We start from the raw sequence: 23550 nt of genomic DNA, 5'->3' as shown, positions 1-23550 counted from the left end.
TTAAAATTAAAAGCCTAACACAATTGAAACAGTTCCAAAAGCCAACCCTGGCTTTAAGGACCAAAGGCATTGCATTCTTGGCTGAATGTTGAGGGCTCTGTGCTAGGGGAATGGATTTGCTTGGGATGGAGTTTCCTGTCAATTGAGGTGCTTCTGCAGTGAAAATCCTCTCTCATGTATGCACAAGCCTAACAGTTTGGGTGGTGAGTTATGCAGTAGAACTTACATTCAATATGTCAGGCAGGCTCATAATTCTTCCTCCATCCTATGATTTGAAGGAGAAGCTTTCTTATGCACACCAGTCATGTTCTAAACATTTTAATGAATTGCGTGAGAGGCCCTTTTCTATGAATCCACCTCTGTTGTGAAAGTCTCACATAGGAAGTTGATTTCCTCTACTTAGCCTCTGTTCTCAGGGGATGATAATTTAATAAAACTTTGGCCAATTCTGATGTTTTCATTATATGCCACAATGTTTGCCTTTTGGGTTTAATTGTTCTGCTTTTTATGTGCTGATTGTTGATTGTTCTTTCGTGTTAGCTACCTTGAATACTAAGTGTATGTAGAATCCAAAATAATTAGAAATAATTGAACAAGAAAGCAGAGGAGGTTGGTAGGTCTGGTTGCATGGGAATTAACTAGGCAAAGTAAATACGCATATAAATGTATAAGGCCTTTAGCTTTCCATTTAAGAAGCAGTGAATTTCACAGAACATAAAACTAGTCCAGAAGACCTATGAGTGGGCTGTTTTTTAATACTGCAAGAGACAACTTTGTTACTGTAATACAACCTGTAAGAAGCAACAATACTAGTGACCCACCTTCTTCCTTTAGGTATTCTTTGCAGCCTAAGAGACTGGTTGATAATTATACTAGGTGTGCCCGATCCATTATTTTGTTTCCTAATCTGTTTTATAATATGATGCAACAAGCAACTTTTTTCTGACTAGAAGGGTGATTTATTTTTCTGTTGAAAGAAATAATATTATTGATGATTTTGGCAGGAAAGGAACCAAAGAACTAGTGTACACCTTGATAACAGTCACCACATTTTTGTGGGGTAGGCTTGCTGCAAGTTGTTTGGCAAAGTGTGCCTCCCCTGTCCTTTCCTCACAACAACCCTGTGAAAGAGGCTAGGATGAAAGACAGTGCTCTGCTAATGGACGTTTCATACGCTGCAAGTGGGGATGGGATTTTGAAACTGGGTCAGGCCTAAATCCCCTAAAGGCTGATCTGATCCAGTCTGATCTTGGAAGCTAAGCAGGGTCAGCCCTGGTTAGTACTTGGATGGGAGACTGTCAACAAATAGTAGGGGCTGTAGTATGTACCAGGTGGTTTAAAAAGAATGATGCAAAACTAAAGCTGTTCTTATTCAGTTTTGCACCATTCTTTTTGAATCACCCTGCATTTCAGAGGAAGGGATGGGCAAACCACCTCTGACTATTGCTTGCTTAAGAAAGCCCTATGAAATTTATGGGATCACTATATTTCAACCGGTGACTTGAAGGCATGTACACACACAGCTTTTTATAGTAAAAGATGAGATTTCTTTGAGTGTGAGAATTTCTCCCAAAGCCCAGGGCTTGTTGAATTAAAAAAAGAAAAACCACAACTCTGTGCTATGACGTTGCAAGTTCTCACATACTAGACAGGAGAGTGGGAGCGCTTGCATTGTGTTTAGTTGTGTGGATTACCTATATAAAATGGTCGCAGCAGGTACTTTTAAGTGAAGCAGTTAGCAGTGCTATGCACAGCATGATCCTCATCCCCTTTGCCTAGGTTAATGAAGCCCATAATTTTGTAAATTACCTAATTTTACCCAGGAGGCTTATGGATCCTGATGGATTCCTGATGACTCTTGGGGAATTTCCTGCTGCCTTGGCAGCTGTCAAAGCCTTGGCTGATCTCTGGAATAGGGAAATGGCCAGGGCAGTGGACACGATTGCCCCTAAGTGTCCCCTCCCACGTAGTGGATCCAGATGTGCCCCCTGGTTTACCAGGGAGCTGGTGGTGATGAAACGAGCGGGACAGAGACTAGAGCAGTGATGGTGGTAGACTCAGAGTGAATCCGACCGAATACGGGCTAGAACACACTGGAAAGCCTGTGCCATGGCAGTGGTGGCAGAAAAGGAACTATACTTTTCTGCCACCATTGCATCTGCACAGTGTCATCCAGCAGACTTGTTTCGAGTTGTCAGGGGCCTCTTACATTCTGCCCTCCAAGAAAGAAACAAAAGACCACTTGACAGCTCACTCTGAGGAATTCGCAATACACTTTGCAGACAAAATTGCTCGAGTTCACTCTTGACTTGGATGCTGTAGTTGAGACAGATCTAGTGGAAGTAATCATAGTGCCTGCTTGTCCCATATTATTGGATAAGTTTGTTTGTGCAGCCTGCGGATCTAGATAGCATTCTTGGAGAAGTGAGGGCCACCATGTACATACTGGATCCTTGCCCTTCCTGGCTTCTGAAATCAGCTAGAGGGGGACTGGCCAAGTGGGTAAAGAGAGTGGTGAATGCTTCACTGCAGCAAGGCAATTTTCCATCCTGCCTAAAGGAGGCTGCGCTGAAGCTGTTACTGCAAAAGACCTCCCTGGATCCCACCATTCTAGATAACTATTGGCCAGTCTCTAACATTCCACTCTTGGGCAAGGTTCTGGAGTGAGTGGTGGCCTCCCAGTTCCAGGAATTTCTGGATGAAATGGCTTATCTTGATCCATTTCAATCTGGCATGAGACCTGGCTATGGCACAGAGACGGCTTTGGTTGCCGTGGGTCAACAGACAAGGAAGTAATTACTCCATAATGTCGTTCATCCTTACCATTGCATTCTGGAATTGGTGTTCCACAACAGCAATTACTCCATAGTTATCCACCTCACCGGGATGGAGAATGTCTTGGCAGTCTCACTCAGTCATGCTTGTTTTTTCCAACATGAGTTATGTCTGTCTCACCGTGTCTTTCAAATCATAACCTTCAGTTGGAACACTCCTCGTGTCAACCTGTTTGCAGCCTTGGCCCAAAAGCATGCAATTATTTCTGCTATATTGCCCAAACAAGTATGGTTTGCCCCGCTTCTCTGCTTGTTCAGAAGATGTCACATTGTTCTTCCTCCATGCCCAGATCTCCTCTCGTACTTGCATGGGCAGGTACTCCACCTGGACATCAAGATGTTGAAATTGGTGGCTTGGAGGATCACTCCTGAATTCACCTAGATTGACAGCTGTCTTACAAGTTTTATGGAAAGAATCCTATCACGTGATCATATGACTACAAATTAGGGTTCTTTTGTTCTTTCATGTCTTCCAGGTCTGAGCAATGTCTTCCCATAAAAGTTTCCACAGTCCTGCACTTTTTATTATGTCTTTTTATTACATCTTAGAGAGCAAGACCTCACATTTTATTCACTGAAGTTTTACCTCACAGCCATCGTTGTTCAGCAACCAACATCTCAGTCCTTGTCAGTGATATTTTCTGACCCAGTGGTTAAGAAGTGCATCAGGGTCTTGGCCTCTATCTGCCTGATTCAGCCCCAAACCTACCATGCCCTTCCATGTTGATCCTGTTGCAACTGATTCATAGGCTTTTTGAGCCCTTTGCTATTGTGGACTAACATTTTAGGATTCTTCATTGTGATAACTTCAGCCAGGTGGGCAAGAGAACTTGCAGCCCTTAAATGTGATGAGCTCTTTTTATCATAAGGAATCCTACGTCACATTCCTACCTAAGATGGTCTCTCAATTCCACCTGAATCAGGACATTATGTTGTCTATGTTCCATCCACAACCATCAACATATTTGGATAAATCACTCCACTCTTTGGATGTCCATCAAGTGTTAGCCTTCTGATTACAGTACAGTGGTACCCCGGGATACGAATTGATCGCGTTACAAAATTTCCGGGATACGAAAAAGTTCCATTGGAAAAAACTGTTCCGGGATACAAAGGTTTTTTCGGGTTACGAATTTTTTTTCGGCGCGAAATTCAAACGCGCGGCTTGCCAGCGCTAACGGAAAGCCCTTTTCGGCTTGCGAAATGCATCGGGTTACGAACGCCGCGGCGGAACGAATTAATTTCGTAACCCGAGGGAGCACTGTATACACTTTCCTTTTGTGGTTTAAATCAAGCTGTGCTTTCATCTCTCATGCAGTGACCTGACCCACCATTCTACAGTCAGCTTTACAGTTACCTACTTGTATGAGGCACAGAGAACATAAAGAAGAATGGGTTGCTTACCTGTAGCTGTGGTTCTTTGAGTGGTCATCTGTACCCTCACACAGCCACACCTCTCTCCTCTATTAGGCCCTTGTTATTCTCAGCAGACTTTGAAACTGAGGACAGTAGCATGGAAGGCTGGGACATGCATGGTAGATAGAGGGGGTGGGGTTTCTGCAGAGCTACTCAGTTATAGAACATTCTCATTTGTATGAGTGCTCAGATGATCACTCGAAGAATCACAGGTACAGACAACCAGTCTGTTCTGCAAACAATCACCAATTTCTGTTCTTCTCATGATATGTATGCATGCATGCTTGAATGTATAGTCACGTGAACAGTGGTGTACTGTAAGGTAGGAAGGTTTCACCACAAGCATTTCAAATAATGTGAGTAAAGATATATATTCTGTATCATTATGAATTTCTATGGCTCCAGGTGAATGGGAAATCAAAAATTTCCATCAAATGTCTGGAACATGTCCATAGGCCAGTAACTGTTTCAGTCATAACATTTTAGTAATTAATTTCAGTTTGCCCTTCTCAGTGACTTTCAGGAAAGGCTTACTGTTCTGTAGTATGATACTAAGACAATACCAAATCAGCTGATCACATACTAGCTATCTGACCTATATATCAACAATTAAGAGTGACACAGTGAATTTCCAAGTAGGAAAGGTGTGCTGGGAGATTGAGAGTTGAAAACTAGGTGATTAATGCCAGGAACAGTAATCATCTGCATGATTGATATGAGGAAGAAACTAAATTATATTTGTGAAACTCTGGATATTCATTTTAAATTAGCAAATCTTCAGAGTATCAAGTTCTTTTAATTTAAAACCCATCTACATAATAACCGTCTAAATAACTACTGTATCTGTAAGCCACTCTGAGAGCCTTTAGGGCTGAAGAGGGGTATAAATAAAGTAAATACAAATAATTGGGTTTGGAGGGGAAGAGATTGGCCGATACCAATACATTGTTATAAATGATTGGGACACTTCTGTCCATGTCTGAGTTCTATTTTTCCATTATTAGGAATAACAATGACTGGAAGAAATTTAGCTCTTATGCTGAGGGACCCCTCTGTTTTGTGGTTTTGTCTTTGTTTTTCCAGAGCTCTGGTTTCTATCAGTGAGATTGACCCATAAACTAGCATGTTTGCAATATAATTTAAGAATGGTAGTCTAGATAGTAGACTCCCCATAGGCTGTTTGAGAGAACAACAGAAATAAGATCAGAGATTTGCCAGAACTTTGTACTAGGAGCACACTGGGTAGCTAGGCAATGGGGGATGCATAGTCGTGCTTCATCTTCAGTGAGGGAAAGATGTGGATTGCAGTGGTAAACCCTGGAAAGGTGGCAAAACAGTAGGAGAAAGAAATACGTACAGTATACCTTTCTTCCACATGTTTTGTTCAGATCCATGGGGGTGGGATTGAAATTCCTTGGTGCCAGGATACATTTTAAGGAAAGCGAGTTGAGCAGGTTTTTCTGGGCCAAACCAAGGCTTTGCCAGGCAAGGACCATGGGGAGGTTAAAACTGGAAATGGGACTTCACTTGGTCACTTGCCCTTACTGTCTCTATTGTTAAACAGTCCTGCATATCCCATACCGTATTTTGGGGTCCTCATAATTTGATATCTCATAATTTGATATCTCGTATTACTTTCAGGAACACTAGGTCAAGTTGCCAGGAAAGAAGGATTGCTTCCCCAAGGCATGTGTACAACCAAGTAAACAAAACTATCAAATCACTTCTCCCTTCCCCCAAGTAATCCACATTTCCTTTGAAACTTGAGACAAAGGATCTATTCACACCCAAAGCAGTAAGCCACTCTCTCTCTGCCTACCCCCATTGTGTTTCCAGCCAATCGTAGCTTTTGTTAAAACTATCAACCAGTCTGGAATCCCATTGTCGATTCTTGGGACAGTTGATTTAGCCTTTGTTACTTGCCAGATAGCCCATCACCTAGGGCTAGTTTTAAGGTATAAATATGGTTTCAAAACCTAATCTTTCACAAATAGCCTGGCCTACACACAATACCTGCACTCTTTGTATGCTCTTTGTCAGCCTCAGACCTCCCAGTCTGAGCCACTTCAGCCTTATACATTCTTTTTGGACAGGTAATTAGAACCTCACTGCAACCCTTAAAAACTCTGCTATTCCCTTTTCATATTTCTATTTCAGTTAGCTCTATATTTGGATCACTATCTTATGTGTGTGAATGCACTCTGCATAATTTATTCAGAACCCACAGTCCTCCATGTTAGTGCTGATATATTGGTGTCCACAATCCAAAGGTTATCCAAGTCTTTCGCAAAGCTAATTTCCCCAACATTTAAAGTATCACTGACAGTCCCCTCTGACAGTCCCCTCCACCTGTTCTTTAGGTAACACTATGTGTTCCCCTGAGATACCCAGCATTCCTGATCTTACTGAGAAAGGTTGCATTCAATAAATGTGAATAGAATACTCCCGTTGATGATCTGAGTGGAATCTTTAGTCCTCATGCATTTGGAAGAATGTACATATCATTTTACATGTATATTTCCTGCATTAGCTTCCCTTGCAGTGTGTGTGTATTTGTGGTGTCTGTGGATGACATTAAGGTATCTTTGGCTCAGGAATTCAGTATTTTCAGTACAGTATTTTTTTTTCAAAAGAGTGTTAAGTTTTTACTCAAGAGAAGGTACAACTTTCCATCTCATTCATATGAAATCATATATATTTTTCTTTATTTTCTTTGATATAGGGTACATTCCCACATGGAATTGACATTTTGACCGCAGCTGATTATTTTGCTGTTGGTAACAGAGCAAACTGCTTCCTCAATATAAGGTAAGAGGCATTACCTGCATGTTAATAAATACATAGATAACTTTATTCTTTAAAATGCCTTCATGTTTCTGCCAGCAGCCACATGGGTAACCTCAAGGTGTGATTCTTTTTGTTCTTTCTGACGTAAGTGCATGCATTGTGAAGTTCCTGTTTAGACTCACAGTTTTTATAAACAAAAGAAACAACTAGATGTTCCTTATCCTTTTAACAGATCCTCACAATGAAATTAATTCATTAGAAGCCTTATATAAGAGCAGATCTACAGTATCAGCAATGCAAAGTCAAGTGTGATAGTGCGAGATAATAGAACTCTGGAGGCTACTGTTAGTACAGGGCAAATCCATGCTTCTGAATATTTCTTTATTTAAAATATTGCACACAGTAACCTAACACTTTAGAGCAGGTAAAGTAGCCCTCTTCTGAATGTCCTAATATACTACATGCAGAGAGATGGTTTTGAGTAAGCAGTCAGAAATGTGCTCTCCACATTCAGTGTGAAAGAATGGAGTTCAGAATCTTGCCAACTCAATCTATGTAATGTATAGGTCAGTACTGCAGTTAAATACATCTTGTACGTCAGCTTGTGGGATGGTTTTAGTTTTTATTCAGTAATATGAATTTATGTACTTGCTGAATACAAGTGAAGTCATGGTAAACTGATGTTGGTTGATATTTATTTATTTACATATTTATATCCTGCCCTTCTCCCAAGGCTGGGAATCAGGGAGACTTACAACATTAAAAAACACCATGTAATTAAAGCATACAAAAATTGTATATTAAAATAGAATTAAATTACTATAATAATTAAAACAAATTCAATGCTAAAATCACGTTTAAAAAGATGAAAATGCTTAAAATACATTAAAACAATATAGCAACACCCCATCACATGCCTTTAAAACGTTATGTTTTAAAAGCCTGTCTAAACATGTAGGTCTTAGCCTGCCGGCGCAGGGAGACCAAGGAAGGGGCCATTCTGGTCTCCCTGGGCAGGAAGTTCCAGAGTCTAGGGGCAGCTGTGGAAAAGGCCCTCTCTCATTTCCCCACCAACCAACCGTACTTGTGATGATGGTAGGCTGGAGAGAAGGCGCTCCCCTGAGGATCTCAGCGCCCAGGCCAGTTCATATAGGGAGATACAGTCTGCCTAATAGCTATGAACCTGAGCCATATAATTGATGATTTGCAGCTTTTAAAAAGAGGAACAGGTTTCGGTATCTATGATGTGCGCGTGGTTCCCTTTGTTTTTGTTACTAGGTCCCTGAATTATCTTATTTCTTGATTATCCCTTTCATCCTTAAGCTGTTCAGCCCACGCTTTTCCACTCCACCCTCCCTTTGCTATTTGCTTTCCTTTGTGCGTGCCTTCCTCCTACACTCAGCCAATTTCCTAACTCCCTTTTCTATATCTAAACAAAGCAATGAGTCAGTAAGGCATTTCTTTGCTACTTTTCTAATATTTTGAGATGGCAGAAAAGTTGATCATTGGAGTATTGGTTACTTTCAATCTATGTTGAGGTACAAAGACTTATTTTCCTTGAGAAAGATGGTAATTAGAGATTTGTTCTAAAGGTTCATTTCCATAGAATCGTAAAGGTGGAAGAGACCACAAGGGCCATCCAATCCAACCCCCTGCCATGCAGGAACTCTCAATCAAAGCATCCCTAACAGATGGCCATCCAGCCTCTGTTTAAAGACCTCTAAGGAAGGAGACTCCACTCCACTCTGAGGGAGTGTGTTCCACTGTCAAACAGCCCTTGCTGCCAGGAAGTTCCTCCTAATGTTGAGGTGGAATCTCTTTTCTTGGAACTTGCATCCATTGTTCCGGGTTTTGTTCTCTGGAGCAGCAGAAAACAAGCTTGCTCCTTCCTCAATATGACATCCCTTCAAATATTTAAACAGGGCTATCATATCACCTCTTAACCTTCTCTTTTCCAGGCTAAACATCCCTAGCTCCCTAAGTCATTCCAGACCCTTCACCAAAAATAGATGCAGACGGGCCCCTTCTCCTTCTGGCCATGCTGGTACTCCAGAAAATAAAGATTTTTTAAGTTCCATTCACAACACAAAAAGAGATGCTCCTCTTGAGATCCAAGTTGTCTCTCATCCTTTGTGACTTATTCAAATTGTAAATCTAGACGTAATCTATTAATTAATAAAAACATAGGCGTAAATTCAGCATTAATTGGTAAATCTGGAGTCAAACTACATCTAGATTTTTAGTCATTGTTGTTAGTTTCATGTTAAATTGATATCAAAGTGTGTTGTTTCAATTCTTGATTTTAAACTGTTTTATTCAGTTGTCCCAAATATTTTTGAAATGGATGTTATTTTTTAAAGGTTTTTGTAATGACAACATGCCATCTTGGAAACATTTTTGAGGGGTGGGGGAAGATGACGTAGAAATATTTAAGTAATAAAATACCTAATAGTTTAACAACTGGTGCTGCTGGAGAGGATGTAGTCCTGTTACCTCCTGCAGATGCATGACATTATGGCAGATGTTGTATCATAACAGTTAAATCTTGCATAGTCTGGAGTTGTTACTGTCATAGAAAGTGCAGGGGGAGAAGTATGTTGATTTGCTTGTAAGAGTAGTTCAGCTTTTTTTGTGTTTGTGAATTTATGCAACTGTTCTGTCTCTTCAGTGTATATATCGCTGGATTTTCTGAGTATACCCAGCCAATGATTGATCACTTGGTTAACATGAAGATTAACCACTGGGATGGGTAAGGTTATTCATGCTGATTTTGGGGAAATCAATACACTGGTACCTCGGGATACGAAATACCCAGGTTACGAAATTTCCGGGATACGAAAAAATCCCATTGGAAATCATTGTTCCGGGTTACGAATGTTTTTTCGGGTTACGAAAAAATTTTTTGGTGCTTTTCGGCGCTTTTTCGCACGAAACGCGGCTTTTCCCCATTAGCGCCTATGGCAATTCGGCTTACGAAGGCTTTTCGGGTTACGAAAGCGGCCGCGGAACGAATTAATTTCGTAACCCGAGGGAGCAGTGTACTTGTATAATCTTTTTCTGTGTTAGATTATCAGTGTGACCATTTTTATTATGTTAAATGCATTATTCCAAATTACTAGCAATGGCTGACTTGCAATTATATCAGAGGATATAATTAAAACCAGGGCACTAGTGATAAAATAATAACTTGTTGAATTTTTTTACAGTGCTATCTTGTGTTTCTTGAACAAGGATTTAAAAAAAAAAATTGAAGCTACTTCCGTTGAACAAGCAAAAGTTGTTAACTTTGCCAAAATAAAAATGCTGAAATCCATGGTAGGTTAATTGCTTTATGCAAACTACTTAAAGGTCACAAAATACTGTGCAAGCTTTTGAATTCTTCAGTACTTTTCATCAAAGAGGAAAATAAAAACAAGTATAAGGCAGAGAAGAAGGGAAGTGGCTTGTAAGAAGGCTATAAAATCTGGAGATGATTAGTCTTCTGATGGAAAGGGTGATGTTTCAGACATTCAGCTCGACTAGATATTGAGAAGGTGTCATTCACATATAGAATCTCTGGCGATTGGTCAGTAGTCATATTACCTGATGGCTATATGCCAAATGCTGTAAACTGTTACAAATATTTGTGTTCATTATACAGTATAATCAACTCCTGACTACATGTGCTTGTTTTTCATTTTCCTCTGTCTCTGTGAGCTTGATATACTTTCCTACTTTTCACTATACAGACTCTATGGCTTGGACTAAAGCCACTTTTCATCTCCCCCTACCTGCTTTCTTTGGTATGTAGAGTTCTGAAGAAAGTGAAGGATTGGGCCAGATTTTGCAAGTTGCATGGATTTTAGCATTTTTATTTCTTTCAGAAGGTGTCTGGACAATCTAATCACTTATGTGAGATATAAAAACTTCAGCTAATATAACATATGGTATTATGTATAGATAAACATAAAATTAAAACATTCTGCTTCAGCCATGCATTTTTATTTTCACTGATCTGTTGCACAGGTTTGCTTTGATTTTCAAGGAAATTGAGCTGTGATTACATTCAGTTACTAATTAAATCTTGTGTACACGTAGTACTGTTTTTTCACGTGGAAAGATAAGGTATGTTCCCATAAAATATTAACACTTCCTATTAATAAATATATTCATTTCTCCAATCTTACAGTGTTATTCGGGAGTTATCAACCAAAGCTCTACATAATCTTACACCACAGGCCCCTGAATATATAACAAATGAAGGTGAGCAGAATACCTTGTGTCCGAAAACTCCTAGAACTAGTGCAATAAAAATATAGATTTGAATCCAGTGATTTAAATTGAAAAGCAATTTGGGTTTCCCTACCAAATGTGGTAATAAGTGTCTGGAGTTCAGAGAGCTCTTTCATGATAGGTGAACTTTGAAAATGTACTAACAGGATAGTTTTGGAAAATAGACTTCTTGTCACACAGTGGCATTCTCCAGGTAACATTAGAGGATCTGTTATGGAATTATGTGGGTATTAAAGACTATTCCAGACATTTTGTAGCTTAACGTGAAGAAATTTATGGCCATCTTTGTGAGGTTATGTCTTGGAAATGAAAATTCTAGTTATTTATAAAATAAATGCAAAACAAGACAGTCAAACATGAATAATCTATAACAGCAAATGCAACAATGACAACAGTAAAATTTATTATTACATTTGATAGGGATCTGCTTTCTATATTTTAGACATAGAATGTATTGGGAACCAGTCTAGTCTTTTTATCCTTTTTAAAATGTAACCGGTGTTTAAAGAAGGCTACTATTCTTTAGTTTTATCAAGTCATCTGGCACAAAAATAATAATTTTAAATTATTTTTCTTGTTAAATCCATCACAGTTTTACTCAAACTGCTACCACTAACAGTAGGCACAGATCTTCATACTCGTCACGGAACAATTCTGGCCTGCGCTGAGATTACCCATGCCTTGAGTAAACTAGCAGAAGAAAATAAGAGGTAAAAGGCAAAATTAAAATACTTTGATCTGTCTTTTATGTTCAATCTGTTTAATCACTTCTGTTGTAATCAGAACATCATAATCTTAGCAAGCTGAAGTTTCACCATTGTCAAAAATGGCTGTGTTGCTCAGATCATGACTCTTATTTAGCATGGCTGTCTGAGTACTGTTTACTTAGGCCAACATTGTATTTATTTCTGACAGAGTGGAATAACCTGTTAGTATTGTTATGCCCTCACCATGGCACTACCTTTTTGCAGTGGTGGGAATATGTGCCCCTGTGAAGCTAGAGGCAATGCTGCTGAAAGAAAGGCTTTTGCTGAGGAGCTAGGCTAAATATGCTAGACAGCTACTGGGAAGCAAGAATAGTGAGGGTGACACTGGAGACAGTCTGAGACAAATATCTCAGTAGCAGTCACATTATAGCCATCACTTGATACTGCTCAGAGGGAAGCATGTAAACCCCTTTTGAATGTCTTTTATCATGAATACCCTATGATGAGACAATTCAAAATGAAACGAGTCAGAAGGCACTTAATGAGCTATTGTAAAACAAGAAATGGAATGTATAAATGTTGCACTATTTGGAGTGAATGAGCTAAAGTGGACAGGAATAGAGATTCTGAATCAGATATTTACACAGTATTTTACTCAGGAAATGAAAATCTAAGAAATAGGGTGGCATTAACAGTGAAGAGAGATGTAACAAAATCAATCAAAGGATATAATGCAAAGTGATCAAATTATATCAATACCTCAAGGAAAACCCATCAATATAACCATAATCCAAGTTTATGCTCTGTTTAAATTTTGCAAGGCCAACCGTTTGTTTACGGCAAATACATTCTTCAGGCAATGAAAAAGGCACCGGTATGTATGGACATCACCTGATAGCCAATATAGAAATTAAATAGTATAAGGTGGAAAAGCTCCACTCTCTCCGCAAAAACAAGACCAGGAGTAGATTGTGATATATACCATGAACTGCTAATATAAAAAATTAGAATAAAACTGAAGAACACTAAATCCATCATAGTGTCAAAGTACAACCTGAATCCCCATAGAATTTTAAGATAATATAAGAATAGAGTTTGTACTATTAAACCTAATTAACCAGAAGTGAGATAATATGGACACAATATGGAGAAACTGCATGTTTTCCACTTAAGAAGGGGGTTAAGCAAGGCTGCGTTTTTATCGCCCTGTCTGTTTAGCTTGTATCTTGAACATACCATATATAAAGCAGGATCGGAGTTGGAGAAAGAAGTCATGAAGATTAGAGGAAGGAACATCTATACCACACAGTACTAGCAGAAAATAGCAAAGATTTAATATGATTACTGAAGAAAGTCAAGGAAGAAAGTGTAAAGGCAGGTTTACAGTTGAACATAAGAAAAAATATGACTACAGATGTTTCATATAACTTTAAAGTAAATGATGAAGACATTAAAATAGTTCCTTGGCTCATCCTAAATCAAAATGGAGACTGCAGTCAGGAAATCAGAAGAAGACTAGGACTTGGAAGGGCAGCTATGAAGAAATTAGCTGAGATCCTGAAGTGTAAAGATATATCATTGAATGATAAAGTTATTCAATGTTCATGCCATTATGTTCCCAGTTTCTATGAATGATTGTGAATGCTGGACAGTAGAGAAAGCAGATAGGAAATGAATCAACTCATTTGAAATGTTGTATTGGAGTAGAGTCCTATGGATATTGATTGTGGACTGTTAAAGAGACAAATAATTGAGTATTAGAGCATATGAAGCCAAAATGACTACTGTAAACTGAGAATGTTGGACTTTGGACACATCATGAGAAAACATGACTCACTGGAAAAGACAATAATGCATAGTAAGGTAAAAGGCAATGGTGATGGGGGAATGGAAAACTACATTAAAGATGGGTGGACTCAATCAAAGAAACCATGTCCCAGAATCTGTAAGACAGAGAAAGGATGTTGGTGATAAGAGTGACTTGGAGGTTTCTTATCCAAAGGGTCGCCACAAGTCAAAGTCTACTTGACAACCATTAACAACAACAATGACAACAGCAAATTGTTATGCCTCATTGCCTGGCATGCATCTCCTATCAGAGTCAAGCTTCATCCACAATTTTTCTCAAGCCACATCTAAGCAGTTAAAAAATAGGCAGCTCTGGATAGAGCAGGCTTCAGGTGCAAATCACATACTAAGTGGCAATGGCAAGCAAGTGCAGAGGATGACTGAAGCCACCCATCTCCACTCATTGCTGCTGTTGTTCTTCCACTTGCACAGAGAGGTCTTGGTGTTGTGTAATGTTAGTGTACAATAATGACATGGTGTTCCTAATTTCCTAGATGAGGCTTTTGCTCTGTTTGAGTGTGCTGATAGAATGGACAGTTGAGCAAATAATGGTCATATTTCTTCAAGAAATTTAATTTTAAAAAGATTCAGGTATATTGGCACCCTAAAGAGTACCAGATGTAATAATAATAATAATAATAATAATAATAATAATAATAATAATAAATTTTATTTCTATTTCCCTCCTCTCCCTGTGGATCGAGGCGGGATTACAACAAACAAATGATTCCAGCAATAAAAACATATCAAATACATTCAATAAAAACAATAGCATATTATCAATACAATAAGGTTAATAAAATACAATTAACTTTCACAAAACATACAGTACTAATGGAGGTGGGATATTTTATAGCAAATTTGGTGGATAGGCTCACCGGAAGAGATCCGTCTTGAGTGCCTTCGTGAAGGCATCTAAGGTGGTAATAAGGCAGATCTCTTCCGGCAAGTCATTCCATAACTTGGGAGCTATGGCGGAAAATGCTCTGTAAGTAGTTGTTGTTTCCTAGTTAATGCACTCTCTAATAGTTTCTTCCCAGATATCCTGAGAGTGCGGGGCGGATTGTGTAGGGAGAGGCGTTCCCTCAAGTAACTTGAGCCCAAGCCATGTAGGGCTTTAAAGGTAATAACCAACACTTTGTATTGGGCCTGGGAGCTGATCGACAGCCAGTGAAGAGATTTTAATATTGGTGTTTTGTGGTCAAACCTAATAATAATAATAATAATAATAATAATAATAATAATAATAGGATTTATTTATATACCACCCAATCACTGGGAATCCGAGCGGTTTACAACAGAGGGGATAATAGACGGTTCCCTGCCCTCAGGCTTACAATCTAAAAGACACAACACAAAAGGAGAAGGGAATGGTGAAGGAGGGAGGGGATCAGGTCCAGCAGTTATTCTCTCCCTCTAAGGCCAGGACCAAGGCAGATGGACTGGAGGGAGGGCTCTTCTTCTTCCAGGCAGGCCTGGTGGAGCTAGCCTGCCTCTCTCCCCCTCAAAATGGTGGATGAAGGAAGGGCTCTTCTTCTATCAGGCTGCAGCATTTTGAAACAATTGAAGCTTCTGCACTTGGTACAAAGGTAGCCCCATGTAGAGTGCATTACAGAAATCTAAACGAAATATTACCAGTGCGAGTACCACTGCTTCAAGGTCCTTTTGGTCCAGGTAGGGACGCAGTTGGCGTATCAACTGAAATTGGTACCAAGCACTCCTAGCCGTTGCATCTATTTGAGATGATAACTGCAGAGATGGATCTAGGATCTACTCCCAAACTGTGAACTTCATCCTTTAGGGGAAGTGTGACCCCGTCCAGGACAGGTTGGCAAACTTCTCTGCCTGGGCCTAGGGATCCTATCGCTAGTACCTCCGTTTTCTCTGGATTCAGTCTGAGTTTGTTTTCCCTCATCCAGCCCATTACCGACTCAAGGCAGGCATTCAGAGGAGAGATGCCATCTCTGGTCACTGCAAGAGTCGGAAGCATAGAGAAACACATTTGGGTGTCATCAGCGTACTGATAACACCACTCCCCATGCCTCCTCATGATCTCTCCGGATGATCTCTCCCAGCGGCTTCATGTAAATATTAAATATCATGGGGGACAGAATGGCACCCTGAGGGACACCGGATGTCAGCTCTCTTTTACGGGAGCAGCTGTCCCCCAGCCTCACCATCTGGAATCTACCCGAGAGGTAGGAACTGGAGCGCAGTGCTGCCGATACTCAGGCGTTCCAGAAGGATACCATGGTATGTGGTATCGAATGCCGCTGAGATATCCAAGAGCACCAACAGGGTTGTACTTCCCCTGTTGATACCCAGATGGAGATCATCAACCATGGCAGTCTCAACTCCGTATCCCGCCCTGAAGCCAGTTTGAAATGGGTCTAGATAATCGGCTTCATCCAAGACAGCTTGGAGTTGGAAAGCAACTGCCCTCTCGATCACCTTGCCCAAGAATGGTAGTAAGGACACCGGTCTGTAGTTATTTCTTATCAAAGGTTCCAGGGAGGGTTTTTTCAAAAGTGGTTTAACCACTGCTTGTTTGAGTTTAGATGGAAATTTCCCCTCCCTAAGGGATGCATTTATTATAGCCTGAAGTAATGTTGTTACTGAATCCCCTCCTTGAGTGGTCAACCAGGAATGGGCAATCATCAAGAGGGCATGTTGTCTTTCTTACATAACCAAGAAGCTTATCCACTTCATTGGTATTTACAAACTCAAAGTGATCCAGTCTAACAGTCTAACGGAGTCCCTGGACATCTTTCTCATAGTTTCTGTTGTAATACTGGCATCAAGATCATCTCTTATCTGAGAGATTTTATCTGCAAAGAAGTCATTGAATAGGTCACAGCAGGCTTTTGCTGGTTCTAGAAGAGGGTTCAGGGCGGGAGGCAGTTGGGTTAGCTCTTTAACCACCCTGAACAGCTCTGCTGGACGAGACTATGCTGATGCAATACGAGCAGCATAGAACGAGTTCTTTGCTGTGTTGATTGCCACTCCATAGGAGTCAAAGAGAGCCCTATGGCATGTCTTGTCAGATAAGCGGTGGTGTTTCTGCCAGTAGCACTCTAGTAGTTGTGCGGCTCGCTTCATTTTCCGAAGAATTTGAGTGTACCATGTTTTCTTATTAGAAATGAGCTGGAAAGGAAGCTCGGGAGCGATAATTTCTATAGCCCTGGTAAGATCGTTATTCCAGGTATCAACCAAAGCTTTGACAGAATTGCCATTGTTCCCAATCATAGAACCCTCTAGGGCTTCTTGGGACCGTTTGGGTTCCATCAGCCTTCGAGGGTGGACCATTCTAATAGGTCCTCCACCCCCAAGGGGCGCAAGAGTAATGACCTTCAGTCCCACCTTGACCAGAAAATGGTCCGTCCATGACAGGGCAGAGGTTAGAGTTACCTCTGCCCACAGATGTTCCTGATCCATACTAAAGACCACATAAAGTGTAATACCTGCACAATGTGTTGGATTCGAGACCAATTGAGACAGGCCCATGGCTGTCATGGAGTCCATGAACAACCGAGCTGCACCTGATAGATCTGATGAGCTGGCCTCGAATGGGATGTTGAGGTCCCCCAGGACGAGAAGCCTGGGGGACTCCAGCAACAGCTCCGAGACCAGGTTTGGTAGGCAAGAGACTTGGTTAGATCACAGTTGCCCTTAAACAATGTAAAGATGTAGGGCAAACATGCCAGCAGAAATCAATTTCCAGAATATCTACATTTAGTTAATTGTTAAATTGTCAGCTTGATACTATTTGTATGCTGAGATCTTATAATGAGTGGGATATAATTATTTTAATAAACAGAGAACCTCTTTACTGTAATTGCTGTTTGACAGTGGAATGGGCTACTTTGGAGGGTGGTGGGCTTTTCTTTTTTGGAGGTCTTTAAATGAGAGGTTGGATGAGCACCTTTCAGGAGAGCTTGAATAGAGGATTCCTGCCTAACAGGAGGTTGCAGTAGATGGCTCTTCCAGTTGTAAGATTCTGTCATTCTAAAAAGCCTCTTATAATAAAATAATGTAGGATCTAAGCAATGGGAAACTGACTTAAAATTGTTTTTATTTTTATAGATCCATTACATCATATTTAGATGAAAAAATCTTGGAAGGACTTAAACAGATTCATTTGGAGGTTTGTTGAAACTCTGGTAAAAATCTTGCTTTATTTTGCATATGTGTCTTAATTGGAAATGCCAATCCTCCAACTGGAGTCTGTACTATAGCATGATTTGGGAGAAGATGAATAGAAGGTAAATTGTTCAGAAATTTTGAAACCGGGAGGGGGATAGCAATTATGTGAAAAAACCTTTATTGGTTGCAAGTCAACTAGTGACTTTAGGAACATAAAGTGTATTCTGACTAATTTTATTTATCATAAAATCATCATGTTTGGAATAGTAAAGATACAATTTATTTAAATCAGGGGTGGGCAAAATACAGCCCTGGTGCCACATATGCTCCCCATATTTTTGTGGCCCTTGAGACACCCAAAATCCCCAGATTGACCTTTTCCTAGTCAAAAAGAGAGGGTGAATTACTGCTCCTAAAAGCCTCCCGGTGAAATAGGAACTCTCCAACCTTTGAAATCATTTGAAGGCCTCCCTTTATACTTTAATATTAACCCCTCTACACACATACATATTTATGAGAATCAGAAACAGATTTCTGTCCATTGTGGTTCTTTTTTTATTTTTCAGTAGTCCATGTGGATCATGGAGGGCTCCAAGAGCATAAAAGTACCCCTCAGGCCCTTCACAGTTGCCCACCCCTGTTATAAACGATAATTACAAATAGCATTTACCGGTATTTTTCAGATTTTTATGTTATTTTTTTTTAACAAATTTGTCTACAAGATCCTGAACTGTAAAGGGCACATGATATGTCTGCTTTGGCTTTACCTAGTTATCAGGAGAAGGCAAAACAAACAAACAAACAAACAAACCCCCAATAAAAATAGAAGAAACCAACAGCATTATGCAAGGATTATGTTTCTTCTACTCTTTTCTAGTGTCAAGCAGACTTAAAGCACTCATTCCCATAACAAACAAGCTGAGAAAAAGAAACAAAGATCAGGAATTTTAATGTTCTGATCTTGTACATAGTCACACATTAAAATCTTCCCGTTATATAACTTTTAGAAATAGCTTTCAGGGAGTAAATATATGAACACTTTGAGTTTGATTTTTCTGGAAATGTATGTGATTCTGCTATATAACAACAATTGTGTGGTGTCAGTCTAGTAGGGAAAACAATTCCCTGGGAATGGCAGGAACGGGAAACCCCATATTCTTTAGCCTATCCAGGAGACCATTTGGCCTATCTGTAGCTCATGGCCTGCAGTTTGAGAATCACTGGATTAACTGAAAATTCATGAAAAATCCATTATCACTTTTCTCTTGCAGCTTTCCCGTCGTCAGTTGTATAGGTAAGAGAATTAATGTGAACCAAATACTCTGTTTCTGTTTGAGAATGAGTTTGCTGTGGGGAGAATGAAAGGGATCGTGAAATAACAACAACAGTGACAACAAAATTTATTTATAATGCCCTTTCCACCAAAGGGCGGAACATTAAACACATATAATCAAAAATGGATGATAAAACACAACACTATAAAATTATAAAATACTAAATATACTAAAAACAAGAAGATGACATGTCTTCTTTGCTAGCCACCACTCTGGAAGCCCTGGAGGAGGGGGGAGAGGTATTCTGGCATTAGCTGCCCAGGCTAGGGGCCTAGCTGAAGGGCGGAGCCTCCTTTGTCTGGTCCCAGATGGGCAGGTAGTCCTGCAGGATCCAGTTACACTGCCCTGGATATGCAGGGTCTGGGATAAGAGGTGCCAGCCTCTGACTCCTGGGAAGAAGGCCCTGGGGGGACAGAGCAAGTGGTGGGAGAAAGGGCCCCTGCCCAGCATGGAGTGGGGGGCTCTCCTCTGTGAGGCTCCAGGTTGCCATCATCACTGTCACACATACACACACACCCCAATAGCTGGAAGAGCTGCTGAACTTTGGCTGGCAGCTGACAGAGGATGTGAAGCTGCCAGAGAGGTTGCAGGTGGCCCAGGCCCTCTCCATCTAGTTCTCCTTCAATGCCTCCTGCTTCTGGGCCACCATCATGTCAAACTTCCCCTGCCACGAGCTGCCACAGCCCTATAGACAATGTGCGATCTGCAGAATCTCAGCTAAAGAGCTGAATTTTCTGCATTCATTTTGAGTATATAGACAGATATAGCTTGATTCGCATGTGAACAGAGCTAACTTGCTTCTTGGGATATGAAGTATGATTGTGTTTGTAAGTACTTGTGGAGCAATCCAGTTTTAGATGTTAGTTGCTGTAATGCATACAAGTAGCGAATACACTACAAATGTTTTTTGTGGGTTTTTCAGGCTATGCAGCCATGTTCTAGGAGAGTTTCTTTCTGACGTTTTGCCAGCATCTGTGGCTGGTATCTTCAGAGAATGCTTGCCTGGAAAGGAGTTGGGTATATATATTGTGTGACCTGGAAAGGCAGGAGTGAGTTGCATGTGTATTGTTCTGTTGCTAAGGTGTCCAGGTGTTTGTGGATTTCAATGGCTTCCCTGTGCATCCTGACATGGTAGTGGTTGGCATGACAATTTCAACAGGAAAGAGGAAACCCTTAAAGTAAACAAGGTTTGGCTACCAGTCCAGAAAAATAGCAAGAGGAAGACTCAACAAATGCAAATGAGAAATCTCCCAGGATCAGGGGTTTCCCAGCAGAAAATGACCACTAATCAAGCAGACACTAATCCTCTTCTGCAGATCCTCCCACCCTGAGGCCTGCCGTTAGCAACAGAACAAGACACATGCAAATCACTCCTGCCTTTCCAGGTCACACAATATATATACCCAACTCCTTTCCAGGCAAGCATTCTCTGAAGATGCCAGCCACAGATGCTTACGAAACGTCAGGAAGAAATTCTCCTAGAACATGGCCACATAGCCTGAAAAACCCACAAAAACTCTGGATGCTGGCCATGAAAACCTTCAACATCACACTACAAATTCATGTATGTAATGAATACACTTGAAAATACACTGTAACAACTTTCCTTCCAGTATCTCTGTTTGCCACTAGCACTGCTGAGCAGTAGTAGAGTCAGGCACTATGGCAGTTGACTATGAGCCCATGTTCATGTAAAATCATCAGCACCACTTGGTGTGCCACAAACAGATGACCTAAAGAAGAGGCTCCTATCTTTTATCTCATGGAATTCTCTCAGACCAGCAAGGGAATTTGGATAACTAATTTTCCAGTTCATGCAACTTGTTTGCAATTTTGGTAGCCTTCTAGAAGTGCTGTTAATCATGAAAACAAAGCATGCCATTATGGTGCCAAATTTTGGTACCACAGTGATGGGGGCTATGGCCCTCGGTCATATTTTAACAAATTGAGGCTAACGTTTTTTCAGAAAGTGTGGAGGCCATCATATGGGCTTTGCTGCATAGATTAGGAAGCATTATGTTGGAACTGATACAATAGTACAGAGCAATGGCATTGTCATAGCTACTGCTTTCCACTGAAGATTCATAAATGCTGCCCTAATTAAGATTTTACATGAATCAGAAAGCGAAATGAAGGAAGAGATTGTTCCAGTTTGTGTACAATTCTAATGCTGTGTTTGCATGTCATAGTAAGCATCAGTCCTGGTTTTTTTAAACTATGATATGCCTGAGCAGTATAGCAATACATACATCCCCAGTCTCTCTTCTTTTCATACAAAAAGCCAGAATAAGATGCAATTAAGGGACAGCTTTCCACTACATCTGAACTGCAGACTGTAGTTAATTGCTTCAGAACAAGCCCAAATTCATATTTGAGTCTCACTCTGGATTTTGGCTTGCTAATAATAATAATAATAATAATAATAATAATAATAGGATTTATTTATATGTCACCCAATCACTGGGAATCCGGGAGGCGGCTTACAACAGAGGGGATAATAGATGGTTCCCTGCCCTCAGGCTTACAATTTAAAAAGACACAACACAAAAGGAGAAGGGAATGGTGGGGTTCACCCAAAATTCTGGGTTCACACATCAAGAAAACCCTTCAGTCTTCATTTGTTTATCTGAAGGGAAGAGCAATATGGTAAGGAAGAGGTTGTGTGTGAGTGCACATTCCTTATGCATAGCTTAATTTATTAGGCCAGGATTGTTTAGTATTATGTGCAAATGAAGCTTTGTTGTATTTGCATTATCGGCTCTTGCCAAAGGATATAAATTTGGATTGTTTTTCCTTTTCTGTTTTTCTTCAGTTAATAAATATATTGCCTTTGTGTTCTAGGGGTTTGGGTGGAGAACTAATGAGACCAGCTGGTATGTTACATGGAAGTATTTTTGGTCCTGTTTAAAGGACATGTATTCATTATATATCATTCTATACTACTTTGCACCCCTTTATGTCCTTGAGTAATGATATTCTTGTAACAAACATGCTTTGGAAAGAAATGTTGTTTCCCTGAATTTCTTGATGGACCAAGCATGCTGTCAACTTGACTTTCATTTGTACTCAAAGGTCATTTCTTTTCATGCTCTCCCTTTTTAGTCCATAATAGAAACAACTTGGATTGGCTAATCTGTTTTGTGCTCTATTTGGCATGGCTGCGTGTGTGCATGATTGCGCGCATACACACACAGAGTGGGCACTTGGTATCCTGTGTGTTTTGATTCCAGGATCCCCCACGGATACCAAAATCCATGAATGCTCGAATCTCATTAAATACAGTGGAGTAGTAAAATGTTTTCCCTTATACAAAATGACAAATCAAGGCTTTCATTTTTGTAATTAATAGTGTTTTGGAATATTTTTCAAACTGTGGATGGTTGAATCAATACATAAAGAATCCATGGACAAGGAGGACTGACTGTATATACACACACAAGCACAAAGACACACATACCTCACTCTAAAACTAGCTCTCAAGTGCAAGAGCTTATTCCGATCTAGTGAACATTTGAGAACTCCAACTGGAAGAGAATAAAAAAGAAACTCTGTGCAAGTAGGAAATTCTGCACTGACCTTTCAGTTTAATGTTTGACAGCACTATATGCACAACCTTCTAGTGTTTTAATTGCTACCTCTGTGAACCTCTTAGGGCTAAACCCTTTTGTTATTCCTGAGTGAACTCCATTGAATCAGTGGACCTTGACTGTTAATTTATAAAGTTATCTTTGATTCAGGGGTTCTGTTCTAGTTAGGATTAACAATTAGACTTGAGATTTAGTTTGTAAAGCAAGGAAAGTAGTTTGGGCTATATAACTGTGCATGCTTTCCCCAAATGCTTATTTTATGCTGGAATATTTGTTAGAATCGTTGCTCATGTTATCTAGTCAGCAGTCGTTCTACTATGATTTATCATATTGTGTGTGTTTGAGCTGTCACACTGGGTGTGAATAAAGGTATGCAATCCAAATTGAATTCAGTGTACTATTTTGACACAGAATAGTCCTTTGTTGTTTTCACAAATAAGATTTTTCTGTTTTCCAGTTTGCACTTTGATTGAAAAGTTATCACTTTCAAAGGTTCCCTTTAAGGAAGATCCCATAATTGGTATGCTTGGTATTTTAATGCTTAATTTTTTAAATTCTGTCTGTCCTTTATAATGCTTTTGAGTAGCAGCAACCTGCTGATTTTACGTCCCCTTTGTATGAT

The 23550-nt window shown here is 40.1% G+C and overlaps 1 protein-coding gene across 7 annotated transcripts in view; it reads left to right on the top strand.

The window, feature by feature from the left end:
* The window catches only part of TBCD (tubulin folding cofactor D), a 172133-nt gene that overhangs the window by 108598 nt on the left and 39985 nt on the right, over positions 1-23550 (top strand). For all 7 annotated transcript variants that reach the window (XM_042448420.1, XM_042448419.1, XM_042448421.1 and 4 more), the window contains 8 exons: positions 6973-7058; positions 9706-9786; positions 11206-11279; positions 11902-12019; positions 17948-18008; positions 19279-19301; positions 22183-22214; positions 23386-23448. In XM_042448420.1, the coding sequence (XP_042304354.1) occupies positions 6973-7058; positions 9706-9786; positions 11206-11279; positions 11902-12019; positions 17948-18008; positions 19279-19301; positions 22183-22214; positions 23386-23448 (538 nt within the window). The remainder of the gene's footprint in view (positions 1-6972; positions 7059-9705; positions 9787-11205; positions 11280-11901; positions 12020-17947; positions 18009-19278; positions 19302-22182; positions 22215-23385; positions 23449-23550) is intronic.

Source organism: Sceloporus undulatus, chromosome 2, assembly GCF_019175285.1.
Source record: "Sceloporus undulatus isolate JIND9_A2432 ecotype Alabama chromosome 2, SceUnd_v1.1, whole genome shotgun sequence".
Taxonomy (NCBI): Eukaryota; Metazoa; Chordata; class Lepidosauria; order Squamata; family Phrynosomatidae; genus Sceloporus; species Sceloporus undulatus.
Note: the sequence above shows the minus strand (reverse complement) of the source record. Positions and strands in the feature narration are given on the sequence as shown.